Raw genomic sequence first — 19287 nt, 5'->3', positions numbered from 1 at the left:
AAAGATAAATCCATCTGAAGGCAGAGTTCCAAAGAATAGCAAGGAGAGTTAAGAAAGTCTTCCTCAGTGATCAATGCAAAGAAACAGAGGAAAACAACAGAATGGGAAAGACTGGAGATCTCTTCAAGAAAATTAGAGATACCAAGGGAACATTTCATGCAAGATGGGCACAATAAAGCACAGAAATGGTATGGACCTAATAGAAGCAGAAGATATTAAGAAGAGGTGGCAAGAATATACAGAAGAACTATACAAAAAAGATCTTAATGACTCAGATAACTATGATGGTATGATCATTCACCTAGAGCCAGCTATCCTGGAGTCTGAAGTCAAGTGGGCCTTAGGAAGCATCACTACGAACAAAGCTAGTGGAAGTGATGGAATTCCAGCTGAGCTATTTCAAATCCTTAAAGATTATGCTGTAAAAATGTTGTCAATATGCCAGTAAATTTGGAAAACTCAGCAGTTGCCCAGGACTGGAAAAATCAGTTTTTATTCCAATCCCAAAGAAAGGCAATGCCAAAGAATGTTCAAACTACCACACAGTTGCACTCATCTCACATGCTAGCAAAATAAGGCTCAATATTCTCCAAATGAGGCTTAGACAGTACATCAACAGAGAACGTCCAGATGTTCAAGCTGGATTTAGAAGAGACAGATGAACAAGAGATCAAATTGCCAACATGCATTGGATCAGAGAAAAAGCAAGAGATTTCCAGAAGAACATCTATTTCTGCTTTATTGACAATGCCAGAGCCTTTGTGTGTGTGTATCACAACAAACTGTGGGAAATTCTTAACAAGATGGGAATACCAGATGACCTTACCTGCCTCCTGAGAAATCTGTATGCAGGTCATAAAGCAAGAGTTAGAACCAGACATGAAACAATGGATTGATTCAAAATTGTCAAAGGAGTATGTCAAGGCTGTATATTGTCACCCTGCTTATTTAACTTATATGGAATGTACATCATGCAAAATGCTGGGCTGGATGAAGCACAAGCTGGAATCAAGATTTCTGAGAGAAATATCAATAACTTCAGATATGCAGATGACACCACCCTTATGGTAAAAAGTGAAGAGGAACCAAGGAACCTCTTGATGAAAGTGAAATAGGAGAGTGAAAAAGCTGGCTTAAGACTCAACAATCAAAAAAATGAATATCATGGCATCTGGTCCCATCCCTTCCTGGCAAATAGACGGGGAAACAATCAAAACAGTAAGACACTATTTTCTTGGGCTCCAAGATCACTGCAGATGGTGACTGCAGCATGAAATTAAAAGATGCTTGCTCCTTGGAAGAAAAGCTATGACCAACCTAGACAGTTCGTTATTTTACCCACAAGTTCCATTTAGTCAAAGCTATGGTTTTTCCAAAGACATGTATAGATGTCAGTTGGACCATAACAAAACCTGAACACTGAAGAATTAGTGCTTTTGAACTGTGGTGTTGGAGAAGACTCTTGAGAATCACTTGGACTGCAAGGAGATCCAACCAGTCCACTCTAAAGGAAATCAGTCCTGAATATTCATTGGAAGGACTGATGCTGAAGCTGAAACTCCAATTCTTTGGCCACCTGATGCGAAGAACTGACTCACTGGCAAACACCCTGATGCTGGGAAAGATTGAAGGCATAGGAGAAGGGGAAGACATAGGATGCAATGGTTTGATGGCATCACTGACTCAATGGGCATGAATGTGAGCAAGATCCAGGAGCTGGTAATCAACAGGGATTCTTGCCCTGCTGCAGTCCATGGGGTCGCAAAGAGATGGACACTACTGAGCAACTGAACTGAACATGTTATCATCTCTAAAATGAGAATGTTGAAGAAGATAATCTTGGAGATCATTGCCAACTTTGATATATATGCATAAGTGATTGTTTAAGATTATTACAATTTGGATGAAGCACAAGCTGGAATCAAGATTTCCAGGATAAATATCAATAACTTCAGATATGCAGATGACACCACCCTTATGGCAGAAAGCAAAGAAGAACTAAAGAGCCTCTTGATGAAACTGAAAGAGGAGAGTGAAAAAGTTGGCTTAGAGCTCAACATTCAGAAAACTAAGATCGTGGCATCTGGTCCCATCACTTCATGGCAAATAGATAGGGAAACAGTGGAAAAAAAACTCTGGGAGTTGGTGATGGACAGGGAGGCTTGGCGTGCTGCAGTCCATGGAGTCACAAAGAGTCAGACACGACTGAGTGACTGAACTGAACTGAAGACTATTACATAAATGACGATTAGTTTATTCATTGGATAATTGAGAAATGTGATGCAGAGAAGCTGGGCACTTGAACCAGGTTACCCAACTGTAGCGAATTCAGTTCCTTATTCTGCACAAAGCCACAGCCACATTAGATAGTGACTAATTTGCGCTGGTAGCTCTGCCCTCAGAAGCCTGCCTCTGAGTTCCTTGAATCACGATGGACTCAAATAAAGAGAATGTAGCTGGGGACATACCTATGATTGTCTCTCTCCTCATGCTGCTCATGGCTGAAAAGAGCATTTGGCACTTGTCCACTGAGAGCTGCTGCCCGGCTAATTACCAAATAGGCTTCTGGGAGATCACAGGACTTCAAAGGCGAGGTCTGGGGCACAGACCTTTTCTGAATACTTACTGGCTGCCAGGGTTTGCGCTAAGTACTTTCTTTCCATGGACAAATTTATCAAATGTTCAAAACAATCTAGTGAAGTAGACAATATTATTACCCTTATTTCACAGATAAGAAAACTATCGAGATGCAGAACATGAAATATCTGGCTGAGTAATTACCAAAGTCAATAATTAAATTCAAGCAGTTCTGGCCTCAGAGCTTATACTCTAACCTTCTACATTGGGTACCTGCTAAGTTGCTTCAGTTGCATCCAACTCTTTGTGACCCCAGGCTTCTCTGACCATAGGATTCTCTAGGCAAGAATACTGGAGTGGGTTTCCATTCCTTTCTCCAAGGGATCTTCCTGACCTAGGAATTTAACCCGTGTCTCTTAAATGTCTCCTGCATTGGCAGGCAGGTTCTTTACCACTAGTGCCACCTCATTGTATCACCTATAGCTGCTCATAGGTTTTAGGCAAATAGCACTCCAGACATACTGGATTTGGTAGTGTCTATGCCCAAATAGGGAAAGGAGTACGTCAAGGCTGTATATTGTCACCCTGCTTATTTAACTTATATGCAGAGTACATCATGAAAAACGCTGGACTGGAAGAAGCACAAGCTGGAATCAAGATTGCCAGGAGAAATATCAATAATCTCAGATATGCAGATGACACCACACTTATGGCATAAAGTGAAGAGGAACTAAAAAGCCTCTTGATGAAAGTGAAAGAGGAGAGTGGAAAAGTTGGCTTAAAGCTCAATATTCAGAAAACGAAGATCATGGCATCCGGTCCCATCACTTCATGGGAAATAGATGGAGAAACAGTGGAAACAGTGTCAGACTTTATTTTTTTGGGCTCCAAAATCACTGCAGATAGTGATTGCAGCCATGAAATTAAAAGACGCTTACTCCTTGGAAGGAAAGTTATGACCAACCTAGATAGCATATTCAAAAGCAGAGACATTACTTTGCCAACAAAGGTCTGTCTAGTCAAGGCTATGGTTTTTCCTGTGGTCATGTATGGATGTGAGAGTTGGACTGTGAAGAAGGCTGAGCGCCAAAGAATTGATGCTTTTGAACTGTGGTGTTGGAGAAGACTCTTGAGAGTCCCTTGGACTGCAAGGAGATCCAACCAGTCCATTCTGAAGGAGATCAGCCCTGGGATTTCTTTGGAAGGAATGATGCTAAAGCTGAAACTCCAATACTTTGGCCACCTCATGTGAAGAGTTGACTTATTGGAAAAGACTCTGATGCTGGGAGGGATTGGGGGCAGGAGGAGAAGGGGATGACAGAGGATGAGATGGCTGGATGGCATCACTGACTCGACGGACGTGAGTCTGAGTGAACTCCGGGAGTTGGTGATGGACAGGGAGGCCTGGCGTGCTGCAGTTCATGGGGTCGCAAAGAGTTGGACATGACTGAGTGACTGAACTGAACTGATGCCTACGGGATCAACATCTGTTCTTCCACATATGTCATACATTAACACTGAAATATTTGCCCTCAGATCAGTTCTTCCCTCTTCTCCTGCAAACTAAATTTCTCATATTCCCTTGCTATCTCACTTGTTTTGTCCAAAGGAAGACGCCTGTGGGAGACTGGTGAACAGGAAGAAGAGTATTCCTTTACCTCCTGCTTCAGAGTCTCCTCAGTGACTCTAGTTTCTGGGGACAATTCCTCTATTCATGGCACCTGCACCATCAGGCCAACCACCCCATGCTTTTAGCTTCAATTTAATACCAGTTTCTGGGTTCTGACAATGTTACCTTTTCCCATTACCCATCTAGCTCTAGATGGGTAGAAAACTAGTAATAGCTTTCTATGGTTGCTACATGTTGGCTTGCCCCACCATCCCCTATTTGGCTTCTTTGTTTTGACAGTGTGATTTGTTCTCTGTATTAAACCATTCAGAAGAAATATCTAGAGTGTTTTGTATTTTCCTGACTGGGTCATTATTGATATAGGCAACTTCTATAATCCCAAGGCTTCTCACTATCACACAAATTGGTGTATCTCCTTCAAAGCATGTGTCACAACCTTTCATTACCTTGTTTGTTTACTTTTTTGTTGTTTATCTTTTCTCCACTTCAAGTAGATTACAAAGTCCATGAGGAACTTTGTCTTGTATTTTGAATAGCTATCCCAATGCCTGGAACAAGGAAGCTCAATAATATTTTTTATGTTTTGTCTTTTTATTTATTTTTTTATTGGAGTACAGTTGCTTTACAATGTTGTGTTAGTTTATGCTGTACAATGAATGAATCAGCTATATGTATACAAATATCCCCTCAATAATATTGTTGACTGAATGTATCCATTAAAAAAAATCCAAATTTTATTGGATATCTCCTATATGCCAGTCACTACTGTAGGAGATAGCAAGGTTAGTAATTCATTGCCTCTGCTTAAAAAAACAAAAAAACAAAAAAACAAAAAAACTTATATTTCCACTTAAGTGACATTAAATAGAAAAATGTACACATAACTAGTGTATTAATTTGCCAGGGCTACCATAATGAAGTACTGCAGTCTGGGTGGCTTAAATAACATAAATGTACTTTCTTACAACTCCAAAGGCTGGAAAGTCCAAGATCAAAGTAGTCTTTTCCAAGGCCTCCATGTCCAAATTTCCTCTTCATGTAAGGACACCAGACATATTGGAGTAGGGCCTATACAATGACCTTGTTTTTACTTAACTACCTCTTTAAAGACTCTGTCTCCAAATACAGTCACATTCTGAGGCACTGGGGTTTGCACTTCAACATACAAATTTGGGGGCGGGGTGCACAGTTCAGCCTATAACAATCAGTGAGTAAAAGATTATTTTCAATTGAGAAAACTAAAGGTGGAACTATAGAAGTTAGATGAAAGGTGATAAAATCAGGTCTTAGAGTATTTCAGAAAAGCTTTCCAGAGGCTGTGTGCCTAGTGTCAGGTCTTAAAGAGATTTTTATAGAGTCGTGAGAGTTGAATGGGCTGGTTGGCCATGGAGGTGCATTCAAGAGCCTCAGTCTGAATGAAGGTCCCTAGATGAGACAGTGAGGAGACATTGTAGAATCTCTGAATACTGAACCATCAGACTTGAAAGGAAGTTGAAAGGTCACCCGGGCTAAGTTCCCATTTGATTCAGGAATCCCTTGCCAAAGGACAATTCAGCTTCTGCTTATACCCCTCCCAGGACTGAATACTCATTAAGGCAGTTATTTTGATATTAGGCCAGCTCTGTTTGGCCAAAACAATGCCTTGGATGAAGAGGGGAGCATTTGCTCGAAAGGAGAGGACAGTAAAGTAGTGTGTGGGGCATGCCAGTGATGTCTTCATACCAACCGCCTTCAGGCACTTCTTTCTGATGTCATATTTTAATTCCTTCTTGCTGTAACCCCAGTCTCTGCTTTTTGTAATCCCTTTCTTGCTTGAACCTCCCTGTGGGTCAGGAGCCTTGGATTCTTGCCTTCTTTGGTTGTGCTACCATGGGCAAATATCTTTCACTCTCTAGTCTTCAATGTTCATGTCTATAATAAGGGACTAATTAATTAACACTGACTGTAATGTCTTCCTCACAAAGTTATTGTAAGACTATATGCAATAATAATAGGTATGAATGTAACCAACAGCATCAACTCCCAGCAGATGCAGAGGGGCCAGTCTGGGTTGAAGAGGTGGGTGGTTTCTCCGTTTGCCTGTTTTGCTGATGTTCATTTGACTTATTCTCAGCAAAATAAGCAAATGGAAAATTCATCCATCAACAAGCTACCTTTTATATTCCTGAGGGTGTCAGGAAGAATCATGAGGGTGTGTGTGTGTGTGTTTGTATGAACTATAGCAAAAAGAAGCATGGAAAGCTGCAGAGGGTAAAGTTGAGACTATCTTTTTTATGTGACCTTAGGTAGGTCTCTTCCATCATCTAAACCTCCACTTATTTATCTGTAATATGGATATACCAATGCCTGCCTCCACAAGGTTGTTCTGAGAAGTGAAAGTGATAAAGCAGGAGAGTGTTGGCATGGCTTCACGGGGGCGGGATCGTATTATTTCAAAGCCTGGCCGAACACCTCTGGCAACTTTGGAAAAGACTTTTCGCTGACTCGACACAATTGGGGAGCCCCACAATAAACAGCATCTAACTCCAGCACAGCCGGAGGCAGGCAGAGGTGGCAGCTGCCTTCTCCTGTGCGGAGGTTATTCACCCACATCATCTCCCTGCATCCCTGCCTCCCAGATCTCAAGCCTTGGCAAGGGACAAAGGCGGTCGGTGGGAACCCCCCCTCCCACATCTCCCCAGGCCAAGCACCTCGGGAGCTGTGGGGCAGAGAGGCAGAGCCTGCTGCAGGGATGGAAAAACCTGAATGAAGGGGAGGTCCAGAGAAGAGGGGATTGGGCTGTAGGGCTGTGAAGGAAACGAGGGGGAGGGGGCGCTGGGGCTTTCGCTTGCTCCAGCGCTGCCAGCCCAGCCTGCCTGAAACAACCCGCGACAGCCTCCAGGGCCTTGACGAGAAGCCGGACTTCATTAGCACCATGCAGTGGATAAGGGGCGGATCGGGAATGGTGAGTGAACATAACCGCAGCTTCCCCAGCTTCAGTCCCCTAGCCCCACCCCCAGTTCCTTCACCAGCCGCCATGCAGTGAGCCCCCTAGCTTCTGCACACAGCCCTCTCCGCTGTCCTTGAGATATCAGCAAGCTTGCTGTGGCCATTTTAGGAGTCTTTGCTCGCCTGCCTGTGAGGAAAGCCCCCTCCCTTCTCCGTCCCCTTTCTTACCACCCCGGAGTGGGAGTGGGATAAGAGTGTGTGTGTGTTGGGGGGCGGGGGGTCACCTGGCAGACCAGAGAGGCAAGGGGGTGGGTAGAGGGACTCTCTGGGATCAGTGAGTCTCTCAGGAGAGAGGATTGGCTGGGGGCGGGTGGGGAGGCTGGGGGGTGGCACGGGGTTGGGAAAAAGGGGGGAGTTACAAAGCCTGGGATTGTGCAGGGGGCAGTATGGGAGAATTGCATTGTCCCCCAAATAGGCTGTGTGTATCCCCTTACTGGGAGAGCCAGAGAGCCCCTCTCAGAGAAGCTGCCTGGGGGAGTCCTAAAGCCTTTCTTTGCCTAGGCTGGGGTCACCCTGTCCACACTTGAGGCTTTGCCAAGGAGAGGCTACAGAACCTGCCATTCTGGAAATGGGTCCGGCCCCATTCGGTTAGAACTCTCTCTGCCACCCCCATCCAAGGAGTGTGTGCTTGTGTGTGTGTTTACTATCATCCTCCCAACAGTTCACTGTATGCTGTTATGTTCCCTTCTCTACCTGGAGACCTTGGAATGACTTCCTTTGCAGAGAGGAAGTGGTGGCTTCATCTTGATGATTCTCTGACTCAGCGAGGGGTAGCTCAAGTCTGGTTTGGGACTCTGGGGCATGGGAGGCCACCATGCCTTTGTCTTCAGCTGGGAGGCATCGGCAAGAGAGTCTTGGAGGTCAGTCAGGTTGGGTGAGCAGGCACTGATGGCAATGCCAGCCTACAGTTCCCCACTGCTACCCATAACCTGCAGCTGAAGGAAGGTAGCCTGAAGCTTTTGGGGAAAAATGGATATTTAACTCCTTTTTTGTTTCCATTCTGGAAGGGAGGCGTAAATCTGGTGTGGGCTAGGACTGTGTTCAGAGGAGTTTCCTCAGACCTCTGTTTCAGTGGTTCTTGAAATCATTCAGTCTGTATCTGCCAGGGCTTCAAGGGACTCTTCTCAGATCTTCCTCTTTCTGTGGGGTCCCATAAGGCTATTTCAAATGTTTGTAGAACCAGAAAGCAATAGAACAGGAAAAGACCTTCAGACCCGTGTTGTCCATCCAGGAAAGTTGTGATCCAGAGAGTGGGAGAGACTTGCCCAGGGCCACACAGCTCCATGAAGGTAAAGCTCAGTCCAGCACAAGAGTCTCCTGACTCTGTCAGTGTCCCTCTCCACTACTCCACAGAATCATCAAATGGTGCTGAGAAAGGCAGAAAGGAACAGAGAGTCATGATCTTGGTAAAAGACTTCTTTCATAATGAACCAATGCCATGAAATTTGCCTTAAAAAAAAATGAAAGTCCTAGTATTTCTGGAAGCTGGGTCTAGGAGATACTTCCCTTCTCCTCTAAGTATATTATAATGTAGGGATCCAGAGCCACCCATTGACAACAGATTAAGTTAATAGAGAAATCTGAAGTTTTGCTAATCGTGTATGAGAAAGAAGAGAGGGAAACAGAAACCTTGTGGAGACTATGTAATTGAAGATTGATGGAGAAATTGCATAATATTTTTAGGGGACTGAAGTAGTGAATATTGTATAATGAAAGCATTTATTTAACTGTTTGCCAGAATTCAAGTGATAGGGGTAGTAAATTCCATTACAGCCTGGAAAGCAAGAAACTTCTAATCTTGGTTCTGCTGTTTACTAGGAGTGCTTTGAACCTCAGTTTTCTCACCTATTAAATGGGGCTATTAATGATTACCAAAATCCTTCCAGATCTGAGATTCTCAGATTCCTAGGAGTAAATGTTGGGTAAAATTTAACTAGTGGTCCATTGTGAAAAAATAAGAGTGCATATTTAGCCACCATTTTATAATGTGGCTGGTCAAAAGGTCATTGCTCCTTGTTCTTTCATTTTCAAAGCCCTGAAAATTCATATTGAGCTTTTCATTACAGTCAGAGTTCTTCACTGAACACTCGACTGTTGAACTGATTGCAAGTGTCACATGTTATTCAAAGGTCCTTGAACATAAAACAGTTGGCATTTACAGAATAAAATCTGTCTCAGTAGATAGTGTTAAAAAAGAAAAAAAAATATGAGCTCACTTTTGATGGTAAATTGTTCAGTGTATTTATTCATAGCTTGTATCTGCAATGTCAGTTTGTGCTAGGTTAGGCAGTACTTCGAGTGAAGGGAACACTGATCTCAGAATCACAAGTCTGACATTGAAGGGCCTGGCTTTCATACTTCTCAACTCTGAAACACTTGACAGTTGTCAAACCTCTTTCATTCTCAGTATTCTCATCCATCAAATGGGGCAAAGTACCTTATCTCATAGATGCTACTGAGTTTCTTAATTAATTCAACAAAAATACAGAGGCTACTATGAATTGATACTGATCTAGGTATTGGAGGTTGCAGTGAACAAAATGAAATTCTCTGCTATCATATATCTTACATTTAAGGGGTTGAAGGGGCTCACTAAACAATTGCACAAATAACTATGCAATATGTCAGAAGGTGCTTAGCTCTAAGAAGAAAAAGAAAACCTAGTAAGAGAATAGAGATAGGGTTGGAATAATGTATTAGATGTCAGTCGAACCTCTCTAACTAAGAAACATTTGAGTGGATATGTGAAGGAAATGAAGGAACAAGGTCTGTGGGGATATTTAGGTGAAATGGGTGAAAAAAGAGCCAGAGAAAGAGAGAGAGAGCACATTTGGTTTGTTTAAGGAACACAAGGAGGCCACTGTCCTGGGGACATTTAATCTGAGTGAGATGGGTAATTTTTGGAAGGTTTCAAACAGATGAGGGACTTAATCTGACTTAAATTTTAAGAGGATAATACATTGTAGTGGAGCAAAGAGCTGTGAGGTGGCTCTTGTAATAGTTCAGGTTAGAGGTGATGGTGGCTTGGGCCAGGGTGATGATAATCTATATGAAAGGACTGTACTGAGCATTATAGATGATCTGTATCTTTCTCCTTTCTGGCCAGTCATCCAAATCTCAGATGGCTGAATGTGGAGCTAGAATGAACACAGAGTGGGTAGATTCATGCAAGGGAATTTTGTGTCTAAGTTAATGATCAAATGATCTTCTTTGGGCTCCTGGCCTCTAAGTGGGCTAACTAAGGGTTGATTCTGTATGGATTATCAATGAGTCAGTCTCTTGCTTTCTGGGATTCTGGAGAATATTAAGTATATTATTAGTATTTTGGAGATATGATACACTTAACATATGTAACATCTGGAATGGATCATTTTTAATACTCTCTTCTCTATGTGACAAAATTATTTTCAGTAATCATGTAATAATCAGTTCTAATAATTATTTTATTGATTTGTTTTTTTAATTTTCAAATAATTAACAATGAAAAAGAAGAATAATTCAATTTTAAAGATATGCAAATTCAGTAACATCTCATATTTGATCTAAAATCTGTACTTATTGAACAAAAGTACTATACTCTATAGTTTGTATTGTTTTCTCTGTTCTATATTTTAAACACAAATAAAAACTCTAATTGGTCACAAATGACAGAATTGAAATAACTTACATTGTATCTTTGACTACAATTATTGTGCTATCTTTGTTTACTTCAAACCTGCTACTTAAATTCTGGAACATTTAATCCCACAGGGATCTGCAGACATGAAATGCACCCAAAGCTACTTTGAATGCTTCTTAATCTGGGTTTCCCAGGTGGCACTAGTGATAAAGAACTCACCTGCCAATGCAGTAGATGTAAGAGACATGGGTTTTATCCCCGAGTGGGGAAAATCCCCTGGAGCAGGGCACAGCAACCCATTCTAGTATTCTTGCCTGGAGAATCCCATGGACAGAGGAGCCTGGTGGGCTCCGCCAGGAGTCCATAGGGTCACAAAGAGCTGGATATGATAGAAATGACTTAGCACCCATGCACACAAACCTTTTCAAAGTAAAATGAACTAAAGAAACTCATGTAAAATCTGTATGCATGTTGGGGGTGGCAAGTGTACAACTGGAATCAGCTGAATCAACTCTGAATCAACTTCCATGTAGAATACAATATTATTAAAGGATAAGTAATAAAAGTTGCTTTGAGACTGTATGTATATATTACTAAAACTCAGTAATAACAATAGTTGTTTAATGTTTTGACCAATGAAAGATGTTTTTCAAGGAGGAATATTCTGTTACTGAGATTATTTAAAATTGCTGGTGCATGGTGATACTAAAAATACACTTTTACTTTTAGTCTTAAAATAATCTATAGGTAGTGCACTCTTTCATTACATACACTAAGGATTGTCTACTCCTATTGTTCCACTCTTGGTATGCCACTGCTTTGAAGACTATGGAATCTTGAACTAATTCCATGACAAATTTCATGTTGCCAGTATAAAAGCCACAGCATTTGAGCTGGTGGAAGTCTCTGCATAAGCAAGATAAAGTGGCAACTGGTAAGTTTAATGGTTGATTTATTTCTGCTATGAATAATAGGAATCTATTCACAGTGGCTTAAAACATGCAGATTTCATTCTTTCACATAAAATAGGTCAGAATATAGGCATACCTGGGCCAGTATAGTAGCTTTAAGAAGTCTTTGGGGACTTCTCTGCTCCACCATCCTTAGCATTTTGCTTTTATTCTGGAGGTTGCTCCATGATCCAAGATGGGTGTTGAAGCTCCAGAACATTTATTAATATCCATATTTTAGGTATAAGGAAGACATAAAAGAGGAGGAAACAGACTTGACCCTCCTTTTAAAGGAAACTTTCCGTGAAATTCTATTTAATACTTCTCCTTAAATCTAGTTGGTCAGAACTAAGTCACATGGACACTTTCAGCTGCAAGGGAAACTTGGAAATGTAGTCATATAAACTGGCTGGTTATGTGCACAACTAACAATCAGGGGAAAGATTTCTGATACAAAGGAATAAGGGGCCATTGGGAGATAACCTACAGTTATTGTCACAGTTAACCCACATGTATGCCAATCAGTGTAGAAATGCAGAGATTTAGGGCTTGAACTCAGCTTTGGACTATGAGCTACAACCTAATAGATGTGACCAACAGCTAAAATGTGGCCAATAGTAAAAATGCTGCCATCAATCTGGTGAAGGATCAATCAAGGCTTGATGTATTCTAGCCTTCCATTACATCCCCTTGGTGACAGTCTTTTTGTGAGACCAAGTGGATGGTAATATCCTTCACAGAGATCATGAATACAAAATGGGTATTTAGAGAGGGTAGGGAGGGGAGATGACTAATACAGTCTGAGCTATGTTAAGTCTAAGATGTTCAAACAGCCTCAAATGGGAGATAGCTAATAGGCAGTTTGTGATCTACACATTGAGCTCATAGGAGGATTGGGAGGCATTGGTTACAGTTGAAGTTCTGACAGTAGATGAATTGCCAAGTAGTTTGAAATGCAGATCAGCCTGGGAAAGTGAGGGGTAGGATCAGAATTTGAGCCTTCTCCTTTTTGTGGTCCTCTACTCTTGAGCAGACCCAATGTACTGTTTTATCTACTTTCTGGAATTTCCGTGGCAACAATATAATTTCGGGCTTTACTTTCTATACTGCTTAAGTTGCTTCTGGACAGCCTTAGCTATAATGTCCAATCTAGTTGATATTGGGTATAATTTAGCCCAACTCTTTAGATCAGGGGTCAGCAAATTACAGCCTAACGGTCAAATCCAGCCCACAGACTAAGAATGATTTTTACATTTCTAAATAGTTGGGAAAAAATGAAAGAAGAACATTTTTTGACATATATGAAATTACATGGAAATTTATATGAAATTCTAATTTCAGTGTCCCTAAAGTTTTATTGGTGATGGACAGGGAGGCCTGGCATGCTGCAATTCATGGGGTTGCAAAGAGTTGTACACAACTGAGTGACTGAACTGAACTGAAAGTTTTATTGGAGCACAGTCTTGCTCACTATGCCTTCTCGGTACAAAGGCAGATTTGAGTAGCTTTGACAGAAACGATATGGCCTGAAAAGCCTGAAATATTTATTATTTGGCACTTTAAACAAAAGGAGTGTGGACTCCCTGCCTCAGAGCCCTAGGGTTGCCATGGCAGTTCCTCACAGGAAGGGGATGGACAGGGGCAAGAAAAAGTTTGGATCTCCTACTTTTGATTTATCCAAAGCACCTAGGTTTTTGCTTTATGTGACTGTTGCTTGCTGCTGCTGCTGCTAAGTCGCTTCAGTCGTGTCCAACTCTGTGCGACACCATAGATGGCAGCCCACCAGGCTCCCCCGTCCCTGGGATTCTCCAGGCAAGAGTACTGGAGTGGGGTGCCATTTCCTTCTCCAATGCATGAAAGTGAAAAGTGAAAGTGAAGTTGCTCTTTCGTGTCTGACTCTTAGCGACCCCATGGACTGCAGCCTACCAGGCTCCTCCGTCCATTGGATTTTCCAGGCAAGAGTGGGGTGCCATTGCGTTATCCGAGGTTGTTGCTTACAGCTTTGGAAAAGGGTTTTACTTTCCCTGTGTTCTCCCTACTTCCCACACAAAAATTTTTTTCATGCCACTCATTTTGTAGATTGTGAAAACTGAGCCTCAGATAGAGAGGGTACTTTATCCAAGACCACAAACTGAGTGTAACTTGGAAAAGAATCCACATATTCAGCTATATTTCAATTAAAAAGAAAAAAAGAAAAGACACACACAGAATTCAAGAGATAGCAGTAGTAAATTCTGTTATAGCCTGGAAAGCAAGAAACTTCTAATCTTGGCTCTGCTATTTAATAGGAATGCTTTGAACCTCAGTTTTCTCACTTATTAAATGGGGCTATTAAAGATTACCAAAATCCTTCCAGATCTGAGATTCTCAGATTCCTAGGAGTAAATGTTGGGTAAAATTTAACTAGTGGTCCATTGTGAAAAAATAAGAGTGCATATTTAGCCACCATTTTATAATGTGGCTGGTCAAAAGGTCATTGCTCCTTGTTCTTTCATTTTCAAAGCCCTGGAAATTCATATTGAGCTTTTCATTACAGTCAGAGTTCTTCACTGAACACTCGACTATTGAACTGATCGCAAGTGTCACATGTTATACAAAGGTCCTTGAACATAAAACATCAGTTGGCATTTACAGAATAAAATCTGTCTCAGTAGATAGTGTTAAAAAAGAAAAAAAATATGAGCTCACTTTTGATGGTAAATTGTTCAGTGTATTTATTCATAGCTTGTATCTGCAATGTCAGTTTGTGCTAGGTTAGGCAGTACTTCAGGTGGAGGGAACACTGATCTCAGAATCACAAGTCTGACATTGAAGGGCCTGGCTTTCATACTTCTCAACTCTGAAACACTTGACAGTTGTCAAACCTCTTTCATTCTCAGTATTCTCATCCATCAAATGGGGCAAAGTACCTTATCTCATAGATGCTACTGAGTTTCTTAATTAATTCAACAAAAATACAGAGGCTACTATGAATTGATACTAATCTAGGTATTGGAGGTTGCAGTGAACAAAAAGAAATTCTCTGCTATCATATATCATATAACTTGGAAAATAATCCACATATCTAGTTATATTTCTATTAAAAATAATAAAGAAACACCCAGAATAATCTTTGACCAGATGTCTAGCATCGCTATGGCCCAGTCAAGTTAATACATAAAATTAATCATCACATAGCCTAACTTATCTTTCCAGTTTTCTGTGAGAATCGTATGTATGAGTAGATAGGAAGGAACTGTGTAAATTTTGTTGCTCTCTACCCATAGGGGAAGATTATTATTCTTGATAAGACAGAAGGGATACACATGTGGGTAGGAAGAATATGATCTTTCCTACTACCCTGAATTCAGCTCTCAGAAGATGAGACCCAACTTACTCTTCTCTGAGTGTCAAGAGATCCAACAGGAATTTCATCCACAAATAACTATCCCTCCCGCCCCAGCCCAAGGCTTCTTGAATTCTCTGCTTGAGGAGAGACAAAAAGGCCCCCAAACAGTCCCATGACATGATGAGAGGAACTCCTTCTTAGGAACCTATTGTTTTGAGAAGTTTGTACATCAGGCTGTTTTTGGTGTGTGTGTGTGTGGGGGGGTGGTAGTTGTGTGTGTAAGTGTGTGTGTGTGCAAGAGAGAGAATGTGACTAGTTCTCCAAGTGATTAAGCTGTTCAATAATGAAAACCAAGCAGTGGCAGAAAACAAATGCATTCAGCTAGCTCTAAGAAGTCCTGTTGGCATGAAGAAATATTTTGTCAAAGTGCCTGTGTGGCATACAAGGGAAGTGGCATTCAAGTTGAGTAAGCTATGTAGAGATTTGGAGAAAAATCTTAACAAACTTGCATTATAATAAAAAATAAAGAATGAGATAGTGAAGTTTGTGGGGAGTCTGGGAGAAGCAGCAGGAATTGTGTGTGTAAAGTCCTTAAGGTTGAGATAGTTTTGTATGCTCAAACAACAGAAAGAAGGCAAGTTTGGCTGGAGCACAGTCAGAAGGGGAGACAAGTGGCATGATAAAAGTTAGAAAGTCAGGCAGGGACCAGATCACACAGGATCTTGTAGGCCCAGGGAGCTTGCAGGCCCAGGGAAGATATATACCACTATACTCAAAGATAGTATGGTTCTGTGTTTAATAGCATATTCAACCAGACTGCCTAGGTTCAAATTCTCACTCTGCCAGTTATTAGTTTAGTGACCTTGAACATGTTACCTAACCTTTCAGTGCTTCAATTATGGCCTCTGAAAAATGAGGATAATAATGGTCTATCCATACTGTTATTGTAAAGATTGAGTTATGCTAACATTGTGTGTGATAGTGCTGGGCACTGACAAGTGCTATTTATTATAAGTACAGTAGGAAGCATTTGAAGCTGTGGAATAATGGGATCTGCTTTGTGATATGAGAAATTGAATTTTTCAGGCTATAGAGGCTAGACTGAGGAGAGTGAAAGTGGAGAAGTCAAGCCCAGTTAAGAAACTGCTGCAGAATAAAGTCATTGGAGCTGAGAAGAGGGCAGATTGGACATAATTTTGAAGATAGAATCAATTAAAATTGATGCTGGATTGAGTGAGAAGTATAGGATAGGGAGGAAATGTGAAAGAAAACCTTTAGGTTTCTGGCTCTGTCACTGACTAGTTGTGTGATTTGGGGCAAAGGATTTAACCGGATATCCTAGGCTCTAGTTTCCTTATGTATTAATCAAGGTTCTCCAGAGAAACAGTACCAACAGGATATGTATGCACATGTGCACACACACACACACACACACAGTTGACTCTTGAACAACACAGGTTTGAACTGAGTGGGTCCACTTATATGTGCATTTTTTTCACCAAAATATAGACTGCAGTACTACATGATGTGAAACTGTGGTACAGAGGGCTGTCTGTAAGTTATACATGGATTTTCAACTGTGTTATTGCTCAGCACTCTTAACCCTTCCATTGTTCAAAAGTCAACTTTATAAATAAATAAACATACACATACACAGAGGGTGAGAGATTTATTTTAAATAATTGGCTCCTGTGATTGTGGAGATTCAAATCCAAAATCCATAGGGTAGGCTGGCAAGCTGAGAAAAGTTGCAGTCTGAGTCCAAAGGCAATCTGCTAGCAGAATTCCTTCTTGTTAGAGGGATGTCAGTCTGTTTTAAGACCTTCAACTGAGGCCCACCCACATTGTGAAGTATGATCTGCTTCACCCACAGCCCACAGATTTAAATGTTGATGTCACCTAAAAGAATAATTTCACAGAAATATCCAGAATAATGTTTCACCAAATATCTGAGCATCGTGGCCCAGACAAATTGACACACACAATTAACCATCACACTTTATCTATGAAACTAGAATGATAGTCATCATTCGTCATTGGTACTATTGTGAAGATGAAATTATGTAAAGCACTTGAAACAGTGTATTTCACATAGCAAGGGTTCAAATAATGATCATCTTTATTATTTTAATGCAATAATAATCTCACATTTTGGGGGTATTTTGCATTCCCAAAGCCCCTTGACATACATGCATTTATGTAGGCATCACAACAGTCTTCATACTTTAAAGCTGGGGAAACTGAGACTGGGAGAGATGACATATCTTCTTTTCCTCTTGATGAAAGAGGAGAGTGAAAAAGTTGGCTTAATGCTCAACATTCAGAAAACTAAGATCATGGCACCCGGTTCCATCATTTCGTGGCAAATAGATGGGGAAACAGTGGAAACAGTGGCTGACTTTATTTTTCTGGGCTCCAGAATCATTGCAGATGGTGATTGCAGCCATGAAATTAAAAGACGCTTACTCCTTGGAAGGAAAGTTATGACTAACCTAGACAGCATATTAAAAAGCAGAGACATTACTTTGCCAAAAAAGGTCCATCTAGTCAAGGCTATGGTTTTTCCAGTGGTCATATATGGATGTGAGAGTTGAACTATAAAGCAAGCTGAGTGCCGAAGAATTGATGCTTTTGAACTGTGGTGTTGGAGAAGACTCTTGAGAGTCCCTTGGACTGAGAGGAGATACAACCAGTCCATCCTAAAGGAGATCAGTCCCGAGTGTTCACTGGAAGGACTGATGTTGAAGCTGAAACTCCAATACTTTGGCTACCTGATGCGAAGAGCTGACTCATTTGAAAAGACCCTGATGCTGGGAAAGATTGAGGGCAGGAGGAGAAGGGGACGGCAGAGGATGAGATGGTTGGATGGCATCACTGACTCAATGGACATGGGTTTAGGTGGAGTCCGGGTGTTGGTGATGGACAGGGAGGCCTGGCATGCTGCGATTCATGGTGTCACAAAGTTGGACAGGACTGAGCCACTGAACTGAACTGAATTGATCTTTAAACAAAGCCAGGATGAGACCTTGAGCATTACTCACCCCGCTTGCCAGGAATGGATGTTTGCCTGGCTTCCTTCATTCCAGTGGTAAGGGGTACCAGTAATAAGATCATGAATGCAGTAGGGCTTGAGAATGCTGCTGCTGCTGCTAAGTTGCTTCAATTGTGTCCGACTCTGTGTGACCCCAGACAGTAGCCGAGCAGGCTCCTCTGTCCCTGGGATTCTCCAGGCAAGAATACTGGAGTGGGTTGCCATTTCCTCTGGGTTGAGAATAAGGGCTAACATTTACAAAGCCAATGTTCATCTTGTGACAGGCACTGCATTGCTCTGTTTTGCATGTGTATCTAGTTTAATCTTCCCAACAGTCCTATAAGGTAGGTGTGAAATTACCAGGTAGGTTGTGGAAGAGAACAGGGCTCTTAGGCTACATGCTGAGAACTCAAATAACTTTTGCTCCTTCCTCTCTCACTATTATAAATTCTAGAGATTGTGAAAACTGAGAGAAGCCATTTGAATGTTTGTGAGACATATGTATTTGGGTGTGTAAAGGTCAATGAGGCCTGGCAGAATGCCTTTTGTGTACAGAGCAGGTACTCCTATGAATATTTGTGGAATGGATGAGTGAACTGATGAAGGAAAAGATTCTTAAACTGCCTATAGTCAACCATACTGGAGCTGGCCCTAGAAAAGGCAGAGGAATTTGTGATAAATATTTTCTTTGGCCCAGGTGAGACACCCCTGAACCAGCCAGGCTGTTAGGTGAGGGTTACAGGCTGAAATGGGAAGCTTCAGAAGTCCTTCCTGAGAAAATTGCTTAACTCCTTTGGATACCAGTTTACTAATATGCAAAATGGGGCCATTTTATCCCTCTCTTTTTCTCTCTCTCTCTCCCACACACACATGCACACTGCCCTCCCCACTCCTTCATTCACTTATTCAATAATACATATTGAGCATCTGCTATGTACCAGACACTGTTTTAGGCACCAAATTGTGAACAAATCAGACAAAATCATGTTCTTATGGAACAAATTTTCTAGTACGGCAGATACATGATAAGCAAATTATTACATAAAGCATATAGTATGTTCTAAGTGCTAAAGAGAAAAAATACAGCAGGGAAGAGGGAGAAGAAGTATACATAGGGGCAGTTCGAATTTTAATTTCCTATTTTCGGCTGCACTTCTCTCACAA

At 41.4% G+C, this 19287-nt stretch overlaps 1 protein-coding gene across 4 annotated transcripts in view; it reads left to right on the top strand.

Moving 5' to 3' along the window:
* ARHGEF9 (Cdc42 guanine nucleotide exchange factor 9) overlaps positions 1–19287 on the top strand; it is a 420451-nt gene that overhangs the window by 191717 nt on the left and 209447 nt on the right. The window contains exon 1 of one of the 4 annotated variants that reach the window (XM_027535133.1): positions 6725–7151. The exons of the other annotated variants lie outside the window; for them this stretch is intronic. Coding sequence (XP_027390934.1) covers positions 7122–7151 — 30 coding nt within the window. The 5' untranslated portion in view covers positions 6725–7121. Of the gene's footprint in view, positions 1–6724; positions 7152–19287 lie in introns of those variants that run through there. 4 annotated transcript variants of the gene reach the window in all.

The sequence above is a fragment of the Bos indicus x Bos taurus genome, chromosome X (assembly GCF_003369695.1).
Source record: "Bos indicus x Bos taurus breed Angus x Brahman F1 hybrid chromosome X, Bos_hybrid_MaternalHap_v2.0, whole genome shotgun sequence".
Classification (NCBI taxonomy): Eukaryota; Metazoa; Chordata; class Mammalia; order Artiodactyla; family Bovidae; genus Bos; species Bos indicus x Bos taurus.
This window is presented reverse-complemented; position numbering and strand designations above follow the sequence as displayed.